Source organism: Carcharhinus amblyrhynchos, chromosome 5 (genome assembly GCF_965287045.1).
Source record: "Carcharhinus amblyrhynchos chromosome 5, sCarAmb.v2.hapA, whole genome shotgun sequence".
Taxonomy (NCBI): domain Eukaryota; kingdom Metazoa; phylum Chordata; class Chondrichthyes; order Carcharhiniformes; family Carcharhinidae; genus Carcharhinus; species Carcharhinus amblyrhynchos.
Window position 1 is genome coordinate 16,232,734 of NC_137328.1, and position 18,205 is coordinate 16,250,938.

The 18,205-nt window shown below is 39.2% G+C and overlaps 1 protein-coding gene across 3 annotated transcripts in view; it reads left to right on the forward strand.

Moving 5' to 3' along the window:
- LOC145342911 (lysine-specific demethylase 4C-like) overlaps nt 1-18,205 on the forward strand; it is a 354,712-nt gene that overhangs the window by 177,167 nt on the left and 159,340 nt on the right. For all 3 annotated transcript variants that reach the window (XR_013886659.1, XM_080188495.1, XM_080188496.1), the window contains exons 11-12: nt 10,716-11,089; nt 15,130-15,256. Coding sequence is in view for 2 of the 3 variants with exons in the window: in XM_080188495.1 (XP_080044621.1) it covers nt 10,716-11,089; nt 15,130-15,256 (501 nt within the window). In the remaining variant the exon portion in view is untranslated. The remainder of the gene's footprint in view (nt 1-10,715; nt 11,090-15,129; nt 15,257-18,205) is intronic.

Here is an 18,205-nt window from a genome sequence, read left to right on the forward strand (position 1 = left end):
TGGAAATAGAAAATAGGTTATGGAAGGAATTGCAGTGAAACCCAGGGGTGCAGATCACCCCATTTTCCATGAACTTGTGGGAAATCCCTATCACGTATATTGGCCCACACCAGCTTAGCTTCCTGCTGTAGCACAGCCATCCTTCACTACCAGCTTCTACAGTCTAAAAGAATGTTGGAGTGGTGATTAAGATTCAAATCCTTAATCTCAATAATGCTCAGGCTGAAATACTGGGAAGTACAAGGCAAAGGAATTGGTGGAGGAGATGCGGGCACAGAAGGTTGGAGAACTAGGAATTGTGATCCTCCTGGACTCATGAGATCTCCTTCAATTCTAATGCATGAGGAATTGAACTCTGAGTTCCTTTGTCTCTCCGGTATCATTCAGCAATGGGGACCATTCTAAGATGTCAAAATGATGGCTTGTATCAGTGCAAGCTTAATAAGATTTCTAAAGTGGGTTGGTTCAGGTGCATTTTAGACCAACAATGTCAGCTAGCATTGTATAGCATTTTTAATGTATAAAAATCTCTCAAGGTGCTATTTCACACTGAGCAAAATAAGGAGATATTAGAATGGGAGCATAAAAATAGTCAAAGAGCTGGTTTTTAAGGACAATTTTAAAGGATCAAGAGAGTTGGTGAATCAGAGAGGTTTATGGACTAAATTTAAGAACTAATTGTTCATATCACAGAAGGCAGATAATTCCACTGGTAAGACAATGATGCATAGCAGGTTAGAGTTAGAAGTCCCCAAGGGAGCTAGGGTTGGAGCTGGATACAGGAATCAGGAGGGCCAAGTCCATTGTTGGATTTTCATATGAGGATGAGAATTTTATATGGGAGGTTTTGGAGGAACAGGAGCTCATATAGGCCAATAATCACAGAAGCAATGAGGTAAGTTGAGATTTGGTGTGTGTTTAGATACAAACAGCAGAGTTTTATATGAGCTGAATTTTACGGAGCGTTGGAGGTCAGCAGGTTGAGTTTGGAGGTGACAAAAACACATTGAGGGTTTTAGCAGTACAAGGGTGAAGATAGGTACGTTACAAAGACAGGGGTAGAAGTAGATGTTTCTTACGATGCCAGATGAAAAGCCAAAGTCACAGTTATTTTGAACTTGAGCTAGTGGCCAAGGAAAGGGATGGAATCTGACTGGGTATTGACGATATGTTTGAAGCCCAAAGAAGAACCCGTCTGTTTTTCCAATGTCAGCAGCAGAAATTCTTGTTTACTCATTCATGAAACATGGGTGTTGCTGGGTAGACCAGTATTTAGTGTCCAGCTTGAATTGCTGTTGAGAAGGTAATGGCGAGTTGCCTTCTTGAACCGCTGCAGTCCATATGGTATAGGTGCACCTGTAGTGCTGTTAGGGAGGGAGTTCCAGGATTTTGACTGGAGAAATATTTCTATCTCAGGCTGATGTATGACTTGAAGGGAAACTTCCAGGTGGTGGTGTTCCTTTGCATTTGCTGCCCTTGACCTTCTAGATGGTAATGGTCATGGGTTTGAAAGGTACCCAACATTGGTGAGTTCCTGCCGCTCATCTTGTGTATGGTGTCTTGCCAATGGTTGTGTTTGGAGACATTATCTGTAAGATATATTTTTGTGAGTGTGACTATGTCGAGTTGTTGCTTGGCTATTCTGAGTTAGCATTCCAGATTTTGGCACAAGCCTCCAGATATTAGTAAGAAGGACTTTGCAAGGTCAGCAGGGCTGAGTTTGGTCTTGTCATTTTTGGAGCCAAGATCTGTGCCTGGTGGTCTATCCAGTTTCATTCCTTACAGACTTGCTAATGCTTTGAGACAACTGAGTGGCTTGCTAGGCCATTTCAGAGGGCATTTAAAAGTCGACACACTGTGCGGATCTGGAGTCACATGGAGGTCAGACCAGGTAAGGATGTTAGATTTACTTCCCTAAACGACAGCAGTGAACCAGATGGGTTTTTATGACAACCAACAATGATTGCATAGTAATCATTCGACTTTTGATTCTAAATTTTTTACTTTTCAAATTCCGCCATGGAGAAAATTAAGCATTGTTGGATAATCGATTGCAGGGATATTGGAACTGGGCATGTTCGCTGGAACCTGATACCATGTTACCAATGGGGAACAAGCGTTTAAAGGAGAGTGAGAGAACAGCTGGGGTGCCGAGGATAGATTCATGGGGATGACAGAAATGTGCAGGGTGGATTCATAATTTCCATTCATTACTAACAAGTTCTGGATTTGAGTTATTTTCAGAAAATATGTAGGAAAAATTTTGTTTAAAATTTTTCATATCATTGTTAAAATACTTCATGACATGGTCCATTTCATTACTAAAATTATAATATATGCAATTTCTTTAAGTTGGCATGCTGTCTTTCAAAAGTAGGCTAAATTATTCAGTTAAGTTCAAACTTCACTTGGTCTGCCACTGTTAACAAGCCAAAAAGCTGGTGAGGTTACTTTGAGAGATTAGTCTCAAACTTTGATTAAGTGAATGAGGTTCTGCTGAAAGATTGGTTGCATGAAAATGGAAAGAATTAATATATAATGGCTTGTTGAGTTTTAATTTGTGTTAGAGGAAGTCATTAATCTAAAATTGATATCTGGCCAACAGTCCATGTTATAATTCACATTCTTTATGATTTTAGTGTTGTAGATGGTAAAAAGGATTTTTCCAATTGTTGGAATGAATACTATGTACAATGCTGAAATAGAGAACTTAAACATTGTGACAGACTTCCCTCTTTTTGTTTAAAATTTCATTGTATTTAATTTATTTGCTTTGAGATATGTAATTCATGTGTTCTAAGTTCATTCCTATTCTGATAAATTATTTGCATTATTCTTTGTCTGCTATACATTTATTATTGGTACACATTGTTTACATGACTTTGATCGACATTGTTTTGTTATTCCTCATTGTGCTTTTCAATTCTTACATGATCTTTCCTTTTGTTAAACCTTTTCTCTTCAATCTTGTTTCCTTTTATCTTTTCTCAATTTACTGGCTTAAAGTTTTGAGTTTTAATTCACTGCCTGTCTACTGTTCCAATATTAAAGGTGCTGATTTATTAATCACATCTTGTCATAATCTCAATATTTAAACTTAATCTTAGGAGAGGAAATTCATTCAAAGGAATGAGATAGTGATAATGCCACTGGACCAGTAATCCAGCGGCACAAACTAATGCCCTGGGACGTGGGTTCAGATCCTACCACAATGAAGTAACAGAATTTGAATTCAATTAATAAATGTAGAATATAAAGCTAGTCACAGTAATGGTTACCATGACAATGATGATTACCATGACAACGATCAATGATTGTTGTAAAAACCCAGCTGGTTAAATGTTCTTATCTGGTTTGGCTTTCGTGTGACTCCAATGTATTTGACTCTTAACCGCCTTTTGAAATTGCCGGGCAAGCCAGTGAGCTCAAGAGTACTTAGAGATTGGTACCAAATGCTGGCCTTATTGGTGATCCACACATCCCACAAAAGAAGCTTTAAAAATGGAAACATTTTCTGTAAACTTATCATTGATAATTTTGAAAGACATTATAAATGTCTTCTTCAAGCGGGTTCCAAATGCTAACTTGTGTATGGGCAGCAGTGTAATAAATGGTTAGGAATGCATCATGGTAATCGGCAGTCCTTTGTTGTTTGCAGTATGCTTCAAAGTTGATGGGCCAAATTCTGCATTTTTTTTTCCTATTGAATATACGTTAACTTAATAAGCAGACCACCCTGCTATCCAGTTGGTGAATACATTACTGATTCAAGAAACCTGCATGCATAATGCCTGATTATTTCTTGGTAATGTGTACGCCAAATAGAAAGTGTTCTTCTCCAATCTGTATATATTTATATTGCCACAGAAGTTGTTAAATAAATTATGTTGCTAAATGCAAATGTATATACAAATAAAGCCCAAATTCAGAATGATAAATAATGCACATTCCATTAATGACATTGGCTATTAAAATTGATAAAGTAACCAACATCAGGTAATGTTTCACCTCCCATCTAGGAAAAAAGATCCCAAGATAATATTTCAATCACTGATAACTAATCTATTACAGTTACCCAATTGGTTAATGTTTTTACAATTTATTTCCATTTGGCTATGGTATACAATGAATTATTAGATTAATCACAGAATTATTTTTCTTCATTCATTTATGGGATGTGGGCGTTGCTGGCCAGGCCAGCTTTTATTGCCCATCCCTAGTTGCCCTTGAGAAGTGGTGGTAGTGACTTGCCTTCGTATACTGATGCAATCCCTGAGGTGTAGATACACCCACGCTGCTGTTAGGGAGTACCAGGATTTTGACCTCGCAACAGTGATGGAAAAACAATATATTTCCAAATCAGGATGGTATGTGATGGTGCCTGAGAACCCCCCAGATGGTGGCGTTCCCAAGAATCTGTTGTTCTTGTCCTTTGAGGTGGTTGTGGGTTTGGAAGCTCCTACCTAAGGAACCTTGCTGAGTTCCTGAAGTGTATCTTGCAGAATGTATACATGACTGCCACTGTTCATCGGTGGTAGATGGATTGAATGTTTGGAGGGATAGCAATCAAGTTGGTGCTTTGTCCTGGATGGTGTCAAGCTTCTTGAGTGTTGTTGGAGCTGCACTCATTTAGGCAAGTGGAGAGTATTCCATCACACTCCTGAGGGAGGCATTGTGGTTAGCACTGCTGCCTCACAGTGCCAGGGACCCATGTTTGATTCCTGGCTTGAATCACTGTCTGTGCGGAGTCTGCACATTCTCCCCATGTTTGCATGGGTTTCCTCCCACAGTTCGAAAGACTTGCTGGTTTGATGCATTGACCATGCTGAATTTTCTCTCTGTGTACCCGAGCAGGCACTGGAGTGTGGCAACTAGGGGATCTTCACAGTAACTTCATTGCAGTGTTAATGTAAGCCTAGGAAGGACTATTACTTACGAGGCGAAAAACTGCAGCAGGCGACGGTGCAGAGGGACCTCGGGGTCCTTGTGCATGAGTCGCAAAAACCCAGCCTGCAGGTGCAGCAGGTGGTCAGGAAGGCGAATGGGATGCTGGCCTTCATAGCGAGGGGGATTGAATATAAAAGTAGGGAGGTCTTGCTGCAGCTGTATAGGGCATTGGTGAGGCCGCAGCTGGAGTACTGTGTGCAGTTTTGGGCGCCGCACCTGCGCAAGGATATTTTGGCCTTGGAGGGAGTGCAGAGGAGGTTTACTAGGCTGATACCGGAGTTGAGGGGGTTGAGCTATGAGGAGAGGCTGAATAAACTAGGCTTGTACTCGTTAGAGTTTAGAAGAATGAGGGGAGATCTCATTGAGACGTATAAGATGATGAATGGGATGGATAGGATAGAGGTGGAGAGACTCTTCCCGCTCAAAAAAGACAGTAGGACTAGGGGGCACAGCCTCAAGATAAAGGGGGGGCGGTTTAGAACGGAGTTGAGGAGGAACTTCTTCACTCAAAGGGTGGTGAATATCTGGAATTCTCTGCCCGTTGAAGTGGTGGAGGCTGCCTCGCTAAATATTTTCAAGAAGCGGGTTGATGGGTTTTTGATAAGAGAGGGGATTAAGGGTTATGGGGAGAGGGCGGGAAAGTGGAACTGAGCCACGACAGATCAGCCATGATCTTATTGAATGGCGGGGCAGGCTCGAAGGGCCAGATGGCCTACTCCTGCTCCTATTTCTTATGTTCTTAAGCCTACTTGTGACACTAATAAATTAATTTTAACTTTAAAAAAATTTGTGCTTGTGGTTGGTGGACAGGCTTTGGGGTGTCAATGGGTGATTTACTTGCCGCAGGATGCCTTGCCTCTGAACTGTTTTTATAGCCACAACATTTATCTGGCTAGTCCAGTTCGATTTCTGGTCAATGATAACTCCCAGGATGCTGATAATAGGGAATACAGCGATGGCAATGCGATTGAATGAGAAGGGGTGAGGATTAGATTCTTTCTTGTTGGAGATTGTCATTGTTTGGCACTTGTGTGGAGTGAATGTTAGGTGCCACTTGTCAGCCCAACGCTGGATTGTGTCCGGGTTTTGCTGCATTTGAACATGGACTACTTCAGTATCATGAAGAATCATGAATGATACTGGACATTGTGCCGTCATCAGCAAACATCTCCACTTCTGATGGAAGAAAGGTCATTGATGAAGCAGCTGAAGATGGGCCTAGACACTGCAGTAAGGAACTCCTGCAGTGATGTCCTGGAATGAGATGATTAGGCTCCAATCACTACAGTCATATTTCTTTGTGCCAGGTATGACTTCAATCAGGGGAAAGTTCCCCATCCCGATTCCCATCGACTTGTTTTGCTAGAGCTTCTTGATGCCATACTCGTTCAAATACAGCCTCAGTGTGAAGGGCAGTCATTCTCACCTCAAATGCAGCTTGCGTTTTTGTGTTTGAACTAAGGCTGTAATGAGGTCATGAGCTCAGTGACTCTGGCAGAACCCAAACTCAGCGTCAATGAGCATGCTATTGCCAAGTCAGTGCCACTTGATAACACTGTTGATGATTTCTTCCAACACTTTACTGATAATCGAGAGTAAACTGATGGGACAGAACTTAGTTTGGTTGCCTATATCCTGTCTGCTGTGTGCAGGACATACCTGGACAATTTTCCACATTGCCGGATAGATGTCAGTGTTGGAACATTATACTGGAACAGGTTAGCTAGTGAGGCAACAAGATTCCGCTGCACAAGTCTTCAGTGTTATTGCAAGAATATTGTCAGGGCCCATGCTTTTGCAATATCCATCCACTGCCTTCAGCCGTTTCTTGATATCACTTAGTGTGAATAGAATTAGCTGAAGACTAACATCTGTGATGCTGAGGACCTCTAGAGGAGGCCGAAATGGATCATCCATTCAGCACTTCTGGCTGAAGATTGTTGTGAATACTTCAACCTTATCTTTTGCACCAATGTGCTGGGCTCCTCCATCATTGAGGATAAAGATATATGTGGAGCCTCATCTTCCAGTGAGTTGTTTAATTGTCCACCACTATGCACGGCTTGATGTGGCAAAACTGCAGAGCTTAGATTTGAGCCATTATGGGATTGCTTAGCTCTGTCTGTGACTTGCTGCTTATGCTGCTTGGCACATAAGTTGTCCTGTTTTGTAGCCTCGCTGGGTTGACACTTCATTTTAAGTTGTTAAAGTTTTTTTTACAAAAAATATTTTTTTCTGGATTATTACCCAAATCATGCACACATTTGCATAAGAACAAACAGATTAGAGATTTAAATGTGTGGCTGAAGTAGTGCAGTGGGATGTGGGGATTTCATTTCATGGAGTATCTGCAGCAGTCCTGGGGACGCAGAGTATGTTCTGTTGTGATGTACTGCACTGGACTTAGGGAAAAGTGAAGTTTGTGGAGCAGAGGAGTGATTTGGGTAAAATCAAGCAGTTTGTCAGGAGTTTCTCAATGGTAATGGGGCAACAGTGCCCAAGGCTACACCAGGCCAAAATAACAAGAAGTTAAAATTGAAGGTACTGTGTCTGAATGCATAAAGCATTTTTAATATGATAGATGAATTGGTGGCATGCATAGAGACACATGGGTTTTGATTCAGTAGACATCACTCAGGCAAGATTGTAGGTTGATCAAGGTATTGACCTATGAATTATTTCAAGGTTTGTGACTTTTAGAAAAATTAGACAAAATGGCAAAGTAGGTGCATGGTTAAACTCTGATAAAGGGTGAGATAAAGCAGTATTAAGAAAAGGGAGTTTGGCTTTGGAAATCAGCAGAACTGATCTGGCTGAAGCCACATTTGCAAAATTGGATCAAAAGCTATTTTGGTCAATAAGCAATGACAAAGATTTAAGGAAATTATTGGAACTCTTCCCTTCAAGGAAGTATCTAATCATTTTAAAAGCTCCAATGGAAAAGTTATACCACAGTGGTTAACCAGAGAAGTTTAGATTTAAGTCTAGCTTTACAATATGCTGATAAGAATAGTCAGTTTGAGGATTGGAAGGGATTCCCCAAAGGATGACTAAGAAATTGGTAGAGAGGGGCAAAAAAAAATAAAAAGAATTGTCAAACTTTTCTAATGTAAAATAGAAGAAATTAAATGTGGGTTTCTTAGAGGCAGGAGAAATTGTAATGGGCAATACAAAAATGGCAGAGATACTAAACAAATGCTTTCCATCTGTCGCAGAAATTACTAAGAACAAACTTAAAAAGTCCGGGGAAGGACACATCTTGTGACTGTGAGGTATTGAAAAGAAGAATATCAGTAAAGAAAAAACACTAGAAAAATAAATTGGAACAAAAATTAGCAAATTCTCTAGACATAGTAGTATATTCTTAGGACTTTAAAAGAACTCCTAATTTCCAATCCCCAGGAACCATTGTAGAATCTCGAATTCTGGAAAGGGGTAACCCCGCTGCTCAAGAAAGGGGGGACAGCGAAAACAGGAAACTAAAACCCAGGTAGCTGACATCAATAATAATAGGAAAAATGCTAGGATCTGTTACTAAGACCATGATAACAGGGCAGTTGGAAAATCACAATACAATTTGGCAGAGTCAGCACATTCTTAAGAAAGGGAAACTGTGTTTGACAAATCAAATAGTGTTTTTGAGGATTCAACCATCAGGAGAGATGTACTGGAATAAGTGGTTGTGATATATTCAGATTTTCTGAAGGCATTAGATAAGATGCCAAGAAGGGCTCAGGGAAAGAGGATGGCAGGGTATAAATAGTGGAATTCCACAAGAATTGGCGCTTGAGCATTGGATATTTACAACCTACGCCAATGACTTAGATGAGGGCAGAGGCAGCAATGTGTCTTAGTTTGTTGGTGTTGCAGTAGTAGCTGGGAAAGTAAGCTCTATGGACAGCAGAGGAAGGTTGCAAAAGGATATGAACTTGCTAAGTGACTGGGCAAGAAGGTGGAATATAAAGATGGAGGTGGAAGTGTGAAATTATGCACTTCACAACAAAGGATGGAAAAGCGGAAGTTATTTTCAAAATGGGATATTGAGAGGAATTTTAGCATCCTTATTCACAAAAGCCAGTAAGTTAACATACGGTTCAATGAGCAATTAGGGAAGCAAATATTTCACTTGTTTTTACTGTATTTCGAAGGGGTTGATGTTGAAGAGCAAGGAAGACTTGCAGGATTTATATCAGGCTTTGGCGTTAAGTAGTGACGGTAGAGCTATGTGTAGTTTTGATCCCCTAACCTAAGGAAGGATATGCTTACATTCGAGACATGCAATGAAGGTTCACTAAATTGGTTTGTGGGATAAGAGGCCTGTCCTTTGAGTAGTATAGAGTTCAATGGGCCTGTATTATTTTATGATTTTGAAGATTGTGATTTCATTGAAGAGCAAAAAATCTGCAAGGGCTTTACAGAATAAGTGCTGAGAGGTATTTGCTGCCTGGCTGCAGAATAGCAGTAATGGTGTCAGGATAAGGGTGCAGCCATTTAGGACTGAAATTAGAAATTCCTCGAATCTTTGGAATCCTTTACAACAGAGACCTGTTGTTGATGCCCACTTGATGCATAGAATTAAGACTCCGGTTGATAGAACTTTAGATACTAACGACATCAAGGGATAGAGCAAGAAAGTAAATATGGAAGGTCAACCTGACCTTACTGAAGAACTGAGTGGGCTCAAACAGCTGGTCTACCCCTCTCCTGTTTCTTATGTTTTTTTCAGCATCCAATAAACTGCGTTGTTCTAATGAACATCATCAAGTTTCATGTTTGCATTTCTTCATCAAGCTACTTTCTTTTTGGAAACCAAGAAAAATTAGCTCAAACTGACCTGAGATTGAATTCCATCTGCCACATTTTAGCCCTTGTTCTATCATTTCAGTTTTTAAAAAAATTCTTTTTCTATTCATTCGTGAAACATGGGTGTCATTGGTTGTCCAGCAATTATTGCGAATCCGTGGTTGCTCTTGATCTGAGTGGCTTGCTAGGCCATTTCAGAGGACAGTTGAGAGTCAGCCACAGTGCTGTGGGGTTCTGGAGTCATATGTAGACCAGATTAGATAAGGATGGCAGATTTTCTTCCTTGAAGTACATCGGTGAACCAAATGGGTTTTTCTGACAATTAACAATGATTTCATGGCCACCAGTAGATTCTTAATTCCAGATATTTTTTATTGAATTAAAATTCCACCATCTGCCGTGGCAGGATTTGAACCTGGGTCCCCAGAATATTAATTGAGTTTTTGGATTAATAGTTTAACAATAATACCACTAGGCCATCGCCTTCCCTCCATATTCTTTTCTCTCTCTGTTGATAAACCTTTGCCACTTGCTTTTACCTTATAAGGAATTAACAATCCTCCCATTTTGATATCATTAGTAAATTCAGCTGTATAGGCCTGTGTTTTCCCCTGTGAAACTGTGACACCTGAAGGTGCTTTTATTTTAAATCTGTTGGCTGAGTGCTCTGCAAACACCTTGTAATGCTGTCCCATATTGCAGTTAATGTTCGAGCATTATTGCTAAATAATATGATTAGGGATCCCTCTGTTTTTTCAACATTGTATTGACTTCAGTTACTTTACTGACATTTTGCCAATGGACCTGCTTCAATACTGACTTACAGTAATAGTTATTTGAAATAACACAAATAACATATCCCTTTATAATAACTACACAGCATGTGTGGTGTTTTTCTTTGCAGTTAACATCTGACGTTACTTCGTGTAGCAACTGAAGTCAAAGTATTCATTTTTGTCCTGCAGATTCTTGTTCTAATCTTACCAACAACAAGTGCAAAAATAAAGCTAATGGAAAGAGAAAACTGGATAATTGCTTATCAGTAACATCGATGGACAAACTTGATGCAGCCGACAGCTCTTCAGAATACTCAGAGGATACCAATGTTGACCTTAAGATCAAAGTAGAGAGCGACACAACCGAGGGTCTGCAGACGTGCAAAGAGGAGGATGTGCTCCACACCAAAGTCAAATTGTGTCAGAAATCATTTGAAGATATTGACACAGAAACTGAACAGAGCTGCTGGAAACGACACGAAACCAGCAGTGTCTCCACGGAGGAGGAAACCAGCGAAGCTGAGAGTGGAGAAAATGGCTTAGAGCCTGGAGAAATACCAAGTGTAATAATACTTTTAAAAATATGTCCAAGAAATGCCTGCGGTAAATTAACGTGTAACACTTTCTTTCCCCCAGTGTACATAAACATTGCTTCATTTAACCAGTGCGGCTCAAATTTAGCTGTACGATGTGGGTAAGAGTTGTTCAGCATAATTGGAAAAAAAGACTGGACTGCCAAATCATTGAAATTTCAGGTGCCAGTTTTCCCAGAAAACCTACATAATTGTTGCAGTGAAGACTTTAGCTTCACTCGCAGATGAATGAGTGTAGATCCTGGATCCTGCGTAAAACTGGCAAGATAAGTAAACACAGGGGTAGAGTACATGATTTGCCTTTCTTTCGTTAACCGAATTAACTCTATTGCAACCTGCGGATCTCATGCTGCAGTTGGCGTTGTTAATCTGGAGGTCTGTGTTGTGCAGCGCTGCTGCTAATCTTTGAAATGTGTAATAAAAGAAAAATGCAGGAAACCAGCAGTTTATAAATTCAGCAGGCCCAGGGCCAACATCTGAAAACATTTTATTACTGCTGAATCCTTTAAACATTTACAATTAGAAGTGCATTGGGGAGAATTATTGCTCAGTGAAGCTGCTCTGTGTCCCACAGAATTTATACTTTAGTATTTTGTTGGCACTGAACAATAACAGTCAGATCATTTGAAACATCGCTTTTAAGTGCAAGAAGCAAAAATGGGCAGAACTCCTTATTTCTGTAAACAAGTTTTTGTAGCACCAAATAGCTGCTCTAGAATTTTATCCATGAGGATCCTCTTCACAACTGAATACTGAGCTTACCTACCTTGTGTTTAGCCCACTTTCCTACATGGAAGCACCCTATGGTGCTTGTTATTGAAGAACAGGAGTCTGCGTATTTTTTTAAAAGTATTACATCCTTTCATGCACTGGCTGATATATTTTCCTTGTTTTGCTTCCTTGGCTTTTTAAATTGAGGTATAGAACACAAAAGTAAGGAGGTTATGCAAAACCTTCCTAAAATACTTGTAAGGTGTCGACTGTGTTCAATTCTGATGGGGTCAATGTTTTAGGAAGGCTACTGATGTCTTGGAAAGGGTGCAGAAAAATATTTCAAGAATAGTAGCAGGGATGAGAGACTTCAGTTGTGAAGACATGAGAAATTAGGAATATTGTCCTTAGAGCAGAGAGGATTAAGAGATGATTTAATAGTGGTATTCAAAACTATGAATGCATTTAAAAAAGTAAATGAGGAGAAACTTTCCAGTGGCAGAAAGGTCAGCAAACATAAGGCACAGATTTCAGGCGATTGGGAAAAGAACTAGAGGCAACATGAGGAAAGAGGAGGGTTGTTGTGATTGGGAATACACTGCCTGAAAGGGTGGTGAAATCAGATTGAATAATAACATTCAAAAGGGAATTGAATGAATACTTGAAGAGAAATGTTTTTTATGGGGCTATGGGGAAAGAGCAGGGAAGTTGATTTATTTGATAGCTCTCACAGGCATAATGGGCAGCAGTGTCTCCTGTGCTGTATAATTTTATGATTTTGATGCTGCTTTTATGGAGCAGTCTGACGCCTGACATGGCTCAGTGGCACTCTCTATATTCTATCACAATGTATTTCAGTCTCAACTGATGAAAATCTTTACTTCCGAAGAGGGCAGTTATGCATATATTCCAAAATAAGACAATGGAAATATGATGAATATTTTTAAAATTGAGTTGTCTGCTTTTCTCTTCTGAAGGGGCCACGTGACATCTGATAAAATTGTTATTTTCTGAAAAGCTTTCTGTAATCAACTTGGTTAAAGTTGTTCATAATCATCTGGTGCAAGATCCTTACAGTTAGCTGATAAAACATGAGGGAGACACGAGATGTGTTAACCCAACTCTTTCAATTTTTCTTATAACATAAAATAATATTCAAACTGGCTAACTTACTGTTTAAGCCGCATTTATCATGATGTTTCCAATTTTAAGCAATCTATTTTGAAAAGAACAATATGGATTGGAAAAGGTACAGATAGGGGTGACTTCTGGGACTTAATATCCTATTTTGAAAACAGACTCATAACGTTGAACATATTTTCATTGAGGAAAAAAATGGTGAAGTTGTGAGGAGATGGAGCTGGTTTATGCCTCAGATATTTAGAATACAGGTATTGGAGATGTCATAAAATATTTAAATTCGATGTGATTGTAGTGCTGGAAGATGTGAGTGTAGTACTTTAATGTAATCATAGATCAGAAGAATTCCTAGATATTTGATGTGTAGAATAAATGTGTGGCCTTTATGGACCAATAAATTCAATTTAGATTTATTAGATATTTGCTAAATCTGAAGACACGTGTAATCTCTTATTAGTTTTATGTTTTAATTGTGAGGTAATGACTAGGAACCTAGGCACAGTTGCTCCCATTTCGGCCAGAGAAAGCCCCTCCAGGAATTGGTACTTAATGATATAAATATACTGCACCATTTTGAATTGAAAAATAACTACTTTAGTGTGGGCAAGCACAGTAACTGCTAGAAACATTCAGTCTGTCAACCAGCATTTACAGAGAGTGGACAAATTGAATATTCAGGTGAGGGGCCCTTCATCAGAATTTGAAGTTACTATAAATGGACAACGTTTAACAAGGCACAGAACAAGGAGCAGAACAAAGGCACACAGACTCTCTCACCCACAATCATCCTCTCTGGCATTTATATAGCGCCAATCACACCTTAAGGACATCACTAAATGCTTTATCATGAATTAATAATTTTTAGAAATGTGTCACTTCATGTCGTTTGGTAGTGTGGAAGAAAAAAAAGTCAACACTAAAGGTTTGGATCAACATGTCATTCAGACAGCTATCTGTTACCAATATTATAGTTGATTTTTGCTGTTTGAAGAGATGTTACAAAATTGTGTCATTCTTCCAGTCTTGACGTTCTCCATGTTCATGTGTTTAAATAATGATTTTTTATTTAAAGTTCTAATTTCAAGTGCCACATTTCACTGATTGCTGGAAACAAGAGGTATTGGCTTCCCAATGTTATTCATTATTCATAAATATGAGCTTAAGTAGTGACACTGTTAGGTCCTTTTTAAAATTCTGGGACAATATAGCCAAGATTTGAAGTGCAGAAATTTTTAATGTGTCGGCTATATACAAAGTCAGAATTTTCCTCCTCCAATCATTGGCAGCTTAGGCTAACATTCCTTTACTGTCAGTTGGTCTGATAAATCTATGAAGAAAGAAACTGCTTTTGGTCGATGACACTTTGTCAGAGCATTAGAATGATCACTGACCTGAAACGTTAACAGTTTCTCTCTCCACAGATGCTGGCAGACCTACAAAGTATTTTCAGCATTTTTATTTCAGATTTCCAGCATCCATGGTACTTGGCTCTTGTATTGCTTTATATCCCCTTAGCTATTTTTATTATTTTCTCAAAATCTCTCTTTCCTCTTGTGAAGGCACAGATTTATTTCAGGCTATTGGCTTGCACTCTGCTACCTCGTCAAATTGGGTTACTTGTATCTAAGCCTTGACTACCTCACCCTGCAGGAATGGAAGAGGGGAGCCACTAGAGTGGAGCCTAATTCACTTTCCACTGACGTTCATATACTTGGAGTTGCGGGAGACATGGGAACATTGCCTGAGATTTTTCCCCCTCTCTTTTACCTTTGCTGCTTCCTGCACATCCCCAGTGCCTACCCCGCCCCCAAACGCTTACTGAGATTTGTGTGCTCAACCACTCACAGGATAAATATCAAGAGTCTTCTGAGAAGCATTTTAATTTTTCAAATGCCTATCTTGTGGAAACAATTGAAAGTGCAGCTGGCTTATTGAGTTTAGAGTAGTTGTAACTAGGCCAGCGTTTACTGTGCCCTTAAAGTTTTTAAGTTTGACAGTGAGTTGCATAGTGCTCCACTAATATTTCATAGAGTAAATAATGCATGAGTTTGATTCTAACAAGGTATATTATTTTAGCAAGTGTTTAACGCACAGTTTTATTTAGTGGGAAGCTAGCTCCTTTTTTTTGGATAGGTGAAAGATTTTTCTTCTGTTTTCAGTTTCCAGAACAGTTCATCAGAAATGTGGGGAAGAAGAAATCAGCCAAGAGTCGACGCCATCCGTTGTGCAAACCACCTGCTAGATCACCATCGACTCTGGTCAAACAGGAATTGGTTAGCGATGAAGGTTAGTATTTGGGACATCACGCTTGCATTTTTGAACTGTGAAATAATAACTATTTTTCTCCAGATTGTAGTATATATTCAGAATGTTCCCAGAATATATTTTTGTTATAATACTTTTAATTCTGCATACAGCTTAAAGCATTCATAAGCAAATATTGCAGTGTTCTCATTTATTACTGTGATGTATATTAGTGAAGAGATTTAAGATACTTCTAATGAGTCATGCTTTAAGTAATTTCCTTGCTCTTGTAAGTAACTTAGAAGTTGCAACATTTTTAATTTCATAGATCTCTGAGATTCTAGTTTTAATGGGCATTCTTTACTCTTTGAGCTGATTGTAAGCTGTACATTGAAATAACTAACGTATTCAAATGATGTAAGCAAATAAAGTTTCATTTGAAGTAGGCCGATTCTGTACAGTAATAGGAATAATTTCTTTGATTTTCGATCTTTAACCCTGCTAAATAGTGAATGATATATCAGTCTGGGTTTTGCTGTCAGTTGCAAAGAAATGGTGCTCAATGTGCACTTCATGGTTACCCACAAAGCCCTGATTGGCTTTAGACCAAAGACGTCCTGTCATTTGGTGTGTGTTTCAGTGTGAAGAATCTATTGAGCAACGAAAGCAATAATGAGTTTCTTGAATCAATCTGATTAAAGATTCTTCATTGAGCCACGCAGAGTCCAAAACAGGAAGCATAGAGCAAGAGACTAAAATGGTGTACAGTAAGCAAAGCAAGATTGAAAATGCAGATGGAATTAAGGCGGGAGTGATAAGATAGTGCCAAGAAAAGCAAAAAGAAATGAACATTTTTTATCCCCTATACTAATCTTCTGAAGGAGTGATTCTCCAAAATTGTAAAATTGATAATTTAGGGCCAAAGTGGTTGTTCAGCAGCAATACTCATTTATAAGCCTGTTAAAAAGCAATTTATCCCAAAATATATCAATTTGGATACCAATCCAACTACTACTGCCAGTATTAGTAAATTCCAAGTGGGCAAGTAGAGCAAGTTCATTCTGCTGCAGTCATTTTTAATCTTTTATTTTCTACAAGATTGCACTCTGTTGAAGAACCAATATCTCTGACAGCAACTTGTATATTTCCACATTTAATGTGCATATATAGATCCCAGACATTATTCTCTGATTTACCCCATAGTAATGGTGAGTGCTGATAACCTCACCATTATTAATACAGCAAAATCTAGTTTTTTTTTGCCACGAGTATAATTTTTAACTCCAGTACTGAATCCACAGCAGTTGTCTGCACATTGCTTGGAATTTCGGCAGCTGATTGGGAGAACAGACAAGTAATTCCCACTGTCTGTGTTGCATCACTCTTTTTTTGGCGCTTTGTTGCTTTCCTTAAGCCAAATATTTATTTTTCCTATTTCCTCAAATTGAGCAGCTGAGTATTGCTATAGAATAAAGGGCCATTAGTGCTGAAGGACTCTAAAACCCCATTAAATATTACTGGGTCTTAGAAACTTTTCACAGTGCTTCCAAACACAGCACTTGTTTGCTTATGTTCCCACACATTGAAATACTTCTCGCGTGTTTATAGCAGCCTATTGCCTGTTCTTGTAGGTTCATAGAACCTAACCATACTCTGACTAACCTCTGAATTGAATGGGAACCCTCCCATACTCTAGGCCGCCTCTCAATTGAAATGAAGCATATAAGTGAAATAAATTCTCTTGTTCTGTAGACAGTGTATTTCCACTTTGTAACACCCATCGAGTCCTGGATAAAATACAATTTTAGTTATAATCTCCATTTTTGGATAATCTCTCCTGTTTTAGGTCAGTGTTATTTTAATGTGAAGACTTCCATGTTACTGGTGGTCTGTTAAGGTATGCGTGTACTTGGAAGAATGCTGTTCACTGTAACCTGTGAAGGATCTTTGAGGGTACTGCATTTTGAAACACTGTTCCTTCTAAACTGCATGGGTGCATGGCCCTGCAGCAATGTGGAACTTAGTGTACAGGGTATAAATAGGCCATGGACAGTCAGTGTTCCTTTTAAGATTTGCACATGTTTGACTGTGCAGCATAAAGGGAATGCTCAGTGCAACAAACCGACTATGCAAAGCAATAAACTTTGATGGAGCATTGTTCAGAAGGCCTTGGGTTTGGGAGCTTTGAAATATGGAGATGGGTTGTTGTTGAATGTGTAGAACTGGGGCGACATTGCTTGGGGATGGAAGCATAGGGAGAGATCCCCCAGTGCCTGGGAAGTATTTTGTTTTTGAGGCTTTGGGACATGAATTTGAGGCAGGAACATTGCTAAATGGTTCTGGATACAGCAATACTTTGGAGATAAGACTGTGATCGATCAACATTGAAGGAGTCTGGCAACGTCTGTGTTGAGCTGGGTTTATAAACACTTAGAGGAATGCTGGAACATAGCACTAGGATAAAAGGATGTTTTGGAGCAGTGTTGTGGGAGGAATTGTGTTTGTCATTGTGTGGATGAATCTGGGTCAGTTGCAGCCAAGAACCATGAGGACATTCCTGCTCCACATTGCTTAGCTGTTGATCCAGTGTGAAATCAAAGCCAGATTTATGCATGAAAAGTGTTTTAATATTGTAGTTGATAATGAAACTCCTTTCAAAATATCAGTATGTTATAGTATTTTAAATCAAATACGATTATATAATTATGGTCAATCATGCTAAAATGTAGAGATGTGTATGTAATTAATCTGTTTTTAGTTGGAGAGTTTTAGAATTATTTGTCTTGAAGGAAAGCTATTCATGAGTTTTTCAGATGATATCTCCCCTCCGTCTCTACCTACGCCAACACTTCGCCCCTTTCTTTCTCTCACTCTCTCTCTTTTCCCCCGCTCTCTCTCTTTCTGCCCTATGTCTCTGTCCTCTCACATCTCCTCTCTTTGCCTATAACCCTCGTTCTCCCTCCCTTACCCCTCTCCCTCGAACTTTCCCTC